This window comes from Anopheles arabiensis, chromosome 3 (genome assembly GCF_016920715.1).
Source record: "Anopheles arabiensis isolate DONGOLA chromosome 3, AaraD3, whole genome shotgun sequence".
NCBI lineage: Eukaryota > Metazoa > Arthropoda > Insecta > Diptera > Culicidae > Anopheles > Anopheles arabiensis.
Window position 1 is genome coordinate 17,580,878 of NC_053518.1, and position 5,614 is coordinate 17,586,491.

General features: G+C 48.1%; 1 protein-coding gene across 1 annotated transcript; it reads right to left on the reverse strand.

Annotated features, from left to right (window-relative positions):
- Positions 1–1,818: 1,818 nt before the first annotated feature.
- LOC120904320 (arginase, hepatic) lies at positions 1,819–3,221 on the reverse strand. Its single transcript, XM_040314233.1, has one exon. The coding sequence runs from the start codon at positions 3,004–3,006 to the stop codon at positions 1,918–1,920; it is 1,089 nt and encodes a 362-aa protein (XP_040170167.1). The 5' UTR covers positions 3,007–3,221; the 3' UTR covers positions 1,819–1,917.
- Positions 3,222–5,614: the final 2,393 nt, after the last annotated feature.

Sequence of the window (5,614 nt, forward strand, 5' to 3'; positions counted from 1 at the left end):
AAGTTATGGTTTCAAAAATTTTGAAACATAAACGGACGGTTCACAAACGCATACCCGAGTGTAGCAGGGCAATGTGAACCTTTATGATACAAAGCAAACTCATCTTAGCAAAAGCAAGAACGAAAACACAAGGAGGATGGAGCGAAACGCGTGCGGTGCAATAATAAATCTTGTACGACCTCTTTCAAATGGTGCAAAATGCTGGCCTGCCCCACCGCTGCTGCCCCGTAAAATTTCACAAAAGAAGTCATCATAAACACATACCGCCATTTTCGTTTCGTTTTCCCAAAAGCTTCCCATTTAACGATTAGTGCGCAAACAAGAAAAACATCTCAGCATGGCAACGGCATCGTGGTCGTCGTTGTACAGCGCTGGTGGTGCAGCCGTAAAACTGCACACACTCAATCTTGCCCACACGCATTAGCATCGGGTCGGTGAAACATTGTCCCCCGCACCAATATGGAGCTTGCATTCAGTCGGAGCATATATTCATTGTGAGCACCGAAAAAAAAAGAAACAACAGCTTTCAATGGAAGCTTTCAAATTGGATTTCATCCATTCCATCCTTACCTCTGTATTGCTCCAAAAATCTGACAAGGAAGTAGTAGGAAAAAAACAAACAAACAAACAAAACATATCATACATCCACTCCGGAGCGTAGCAATAAAAGTCTAAATTCTAATTTGGCAACAACACATATCGTACACTACTTTGCAAAAACCACTGCAAACCAAACGCCACAACCACGGAACGGCAATGGGAGACGGCACCACAGGCATGCATCACCTTCGAAATGGCCATGGCGGGCCTCCCGGGGTGGAAGATCTCCTTCGGAACCCTCACCACAGGAAGGTGGTCCATGTCCGGCGGAGGAAGCACGGGGGAGCGTCCGTTAGGTTTGAGGAAACATTAAATAATGCTCTCAATGTTTTCCGGCCCTTCTTCCTCTGCCGGTAGCGTTGGAGAAGGAAATCATAAATTACCTTTTATCAAGTGCGTCCAGACGAGTGCTGTGGCCCGACACGTACGTGTGTATGAATCGGTTAGGTTACGCTTTGTTTCGCTTTTGGTTTGGGAGGGCCAGGGCAGGGGCGCAAAACAAAACCACAACCGAAGTACTTTAGGTTAGGGCAAGCCCTGCTCGAGAATGGGCCACCCGTACGCCCGAATGTTCCAGTGTGTGTGTGTGTCTTTTTGTTGCTAACCAAACAAGCATTCCCTCTGCAATCTGCAGCTTCTTTGGAGTGTGGAGTCATGCAAAACGCACTCCCTTTTTGCCCCCACCATCTCCGGCAGGTACGCTTTTGAAGTCGAACCCCATATATCGACTGCCAAACCGATTGGAAAAATGGGAAGTACTTCAACGGCAAACCAACGCAAACCAACGTCCCTAACAGTGTGGAATGTTCGATTAATAACACTTTCGTACGGAACGCACTCGTTCCTCTAACCCCCCAAAAACACGATGTTGCTGGCGGTAGTTGAAATTTACGTTCAACAACTCTTACGCCCGAGTCTCGGCCGACCCCAAAGCCAGACTTTTGCGTTACTCTTTTCTGTTTCCCTTTTGAAAACTTTGCCCCGAAAACTCTGCTGCCTTTGAACGATAGACCCAATCACACACACACACGTACAGGAACAAAACCGCACAAATTAATACCCCATGGTAAAGTTTTACGAAACCGCTTGCCTAGTGTGACTCCTGTGCGGGTAGGTGCTTCCGTTGTTTGACGATCCGAACCGCACCAATTAGTTATTTCCAGCCGTGCGTACATGGTCCAGGCGTGCTGTTTCCTCATCCAACGTGGCCGAAGAAAGTACGTGTATACAAGAAGGAAAATTTATTGAGTCACTCGCATTCGGGTAAATACAAACAAGAGCACACGGGGCACCAGCCGATCGATCGGACCTCACTCTTCACTTCTGTATCAAATCCAACGTGTCGGCAATGTCACCCTTGCGGCTGTGACCACAGGCTGCCACCAGTAGATGTATGGCCGCTTCCACCGTACGCCGCACGTCCTCCGGTGTGCCGATGGCCGGGTTCACCTCCACCAGATCGACCGCCGCCAGCCGGCCCGTCCCGTACGCTTCCTCCATAATGTAGATGCCTTCGCGCAGCGTCAGTCCGCCCCGGACGCTTGTGCCCGTGCTCGGTGCTTCCAGCACGTCCAGCGAATCGATGTCGTAGCTCACGTGCAAACTCCGCTCACCGTTGGGATCGATCCGTTCCAGCGCCATGCGCATCACCTCCCGGATGCCGTACTTTTCCACCTCCCGCATGCCGAACGCGTTGATGCCAAACTTCTCGATGATTGCCCGCTCGTACGGATCGACCGACCGCAGCCCGATGTAGGCAAGGTTCTTGATCGAAATGATCGGCTCCTGCCAGTCCATGCCGGGGATGTACGGCCAGTAGTCGCACAGCTCGCGGGCAAGCAACGCCACCGGCATACCGTGAATGTTCCCGGACGGGGAGGTCGAGTTGGTGTTCAGGTCCGCATGTGCATCGACCCAAATCACGGCCACATCCTTGCTGTGGTGCAGATGACCATCGATCGATCCGATCGCGATCGCATGATCTCCGCCGAGCGTTATGCACAACCGATCGTCATCCAGCACCTCCGTCACCTGGTGCGATAAGTTCCTGCTACAGCTGGCCACGTGCTCCAGCTTCTTCATGTTGCCCACCTTACGGCCCTGGAAGTTGAGCGCTTCATACTGGATGTCACCGTAATCTTTAATGTTCAGCTTGGGCGATATCTCCTGGATGTGGTCGATCAGGCCAGCTTCACGGATCGCTTTGGGTCCCAAACCGACACCCTTCTTGCGCTGACCCTTGTCGAACGGTACACCGACGATTCCAATGCGTTCGTAATTGATCTTTTTCGGTTTGATCGTCGCAAACGAGTGATCGGACGTCGAGGTGCAGTAGCTGCTGGTTGACGCTCCAAACGTGACACCGGTGCGGCCTACCAGCCTCGCCAAAGCTATCCGTGGCAACATTGTATTGTAACTGCACTGCGCGACTGAGCGGTTCGAATGTTTTGCACAGAGAGAGTACAACTGCCAGCGATGAGTTTGAGTACTGTGACTGAAGACGGTATTGATGTTTGGCTACGGACAATCGTTCAACCGTCGTAGATCTTGCCTAATCGCTTAAACGGGAGATAACCTTGCCCTTGAACAACAAATCTGGACAGCGCTTATCTCCCGCCCGAAGCGTTGCTGCTCAGTGGGCTTGGTCGTCGTTCGTTTTGTGACTGTCACTTTCATTCCATGTGTACGAGGAAGTGTGATCCAGCAAAAGATCGTCTTGGAAGTTAGGACTCCGTGTGCAATCATTTTTACCCGATCACTGGCGAAACCGCCAGTTTGTTTGGTAGAGCTTGTGCGAATATACGGTCTTTTACAATTGCGTTTCAGAATTCAAGTTCATTGACCACAGTGGGAATAGAATTAGAAGATGTTCTTGGTTATAACCATAACAAATAAATAACAGATCAACTCTAATCATCACAATTCACATATTTCCCTTTAAACACTCTCAGTTACTGTCAATCCTTTGCACCAAACGTCGTCTTTAAAGCGCTTCTCGACTATCCAGACCACCGACTGCCTTACAACAGATGTACCAGTGTCTGAGCTAATGAATCCGCAACCGAGGCGCTTGTTCATTTTGCGCTTTGTTTTATAATTCAACGTACACTGCCATTGCCATGGCAAAACATATCATCGGCTAGAAATATTCCCACCGGTGCTCACAACCACTCACTACGGAATGCTGACGCCTTGTAGATCATTTATATTTCAGCAGAACACGGCCCTGCTCACCGTTCGCTTACTTCCGTTCCGAGACTCACCGTGTGCTAATGCGCTCGGTGTGGATTAATCAGTCGAGCACTCACAACCACATTCAGGTTAGTTGTGAACTGTAGTACAACAGACAACTGCAAAGGATTTGGCGTTGTTGTTCTTCCGGGGAAGGAAGTTTTTGTACCGTCACACAAAACCGCCCAACCGCTCCAGCATACAGTCAATCGCTGACTGTGCCAAATAAGATGCTACCATTAAGCGTCTAATTAAAATTGATTTCCATTATAATTAGTTCTAATTAAGTGGCAAGCGACAGTACAGCACAGCTAACATTTCCTTTGGGGTGAAAAGTCCCAGCAGTGTTTTTTCGGGATGATTTTTCGTACCCACCCACAGGACTGATTGGCGTATTTACGCTTAGAAACTGGTGTACGACAACGGCCCCGGGGGTATTCGGAACGCCTAAAGACTGCAGCCACCATTGACTAAGATACGGTTCGAGCAGTACGTTGACGTGCGCTTCATTGGAATCACTAGAAGAGGGACCAAAAACGCAAGAAAACACACCACCCACAGCTGTCTGAGTTTCGATAGACGATCTGCAAGAAACAAGATATCGATTTAGATCGATTTATTGACAGAGCTCTAAGCGATCGCTTTTCCCACTATTGGCTGTGAATGGCAGTATGTGATGGAAGCAATTCCATGGAATCTCCTCTCCGAAAGGGAAGTGTGCGTCTCAAGCGTTAATGATTGCAATCAGTTCAAGACAACTGGCTGGCAATCCTGGCTGGCGTTGTTACAAATGAGGTGTTAATTCGATCAACTAACCCATCTCAACCAATATCAAGGTGTTTTGAAATCTTTTCAAACATCCACCCGTTTGAATGACTTTCAGAAGCAATTACTAACGTTGAAGTGTATTTTTCATTAGACTTTTAACCACCTTCTTGTTGGGTGGTTGATTCAAAATACCACAAAAGGTTTAACCATTAATTAAAACACTCGATTAGAATACAATTTAATCTCAATGGCTCGCAAAAACACACATCACACTCATGTTATTTTTTTCAACAACATTTGTCCACGGCTGGTTTCAATCGTATTCCAAAAATTGTATTCCCCAAACCCGGTCTCAAGTGTGTTTCCCATTGTCCACGCACGTGATTCTGCCCACAGACATCATGTGCGGTGCAAAATTGTTGATTTTCCCACAGTTTTCGACCTACACGAAGTGGACCGACTTGATGGCGCAACATTACGCGAATGACGAAAATATGATTATCATTTTAATTTAATCTTCCCATTCATATGCACACATACCCGCGCGCCACAAATACAAACGTAAACGCACACGCAGCGCTGAAACGTATTAACCAGATGGGGGCAGGATCAGGGATTCCACAAGCGAGGAATGAAGCGACCAGAAATGTCATATTGTTTTGCTTTTCTTTCGCTGTTATCGTTTTAATTTCAACGATAAAAACCCCCGTTTCGCTCCGTCCCGGCCAGGCATGGTACAAAAATGAGAAAACGCAAAGTTAAATACTCATTTCGTACCGTACCGTTTTGCGCGAAAAACGCGCACGTGGACCGGTGGAACACTCACCTTGCCGCTTACACACGTCGTCGACTCCAACTCGCTTTACCTGCTTTCGAAAGTGATGTGAACTTGATTAAAATTTGTGCTTGCTTCCCAAACCGCTGATTTCAACCGCCCATTGCGCTCGTTCCCTCGATCATTTGGGAAGAAAATCAGGAAAACTCAAACCCGTTGACACATACGCACACACACACA

Coding starts and splice junctions, on each gene's coding strand:
- LOC120904320 (XM_040314233.1), bottom strand. CDS start 3,006: ATGTTGCCACGGATAGCTTTGGCGAGGCTGGTAGGCCGCACCGGTGTC.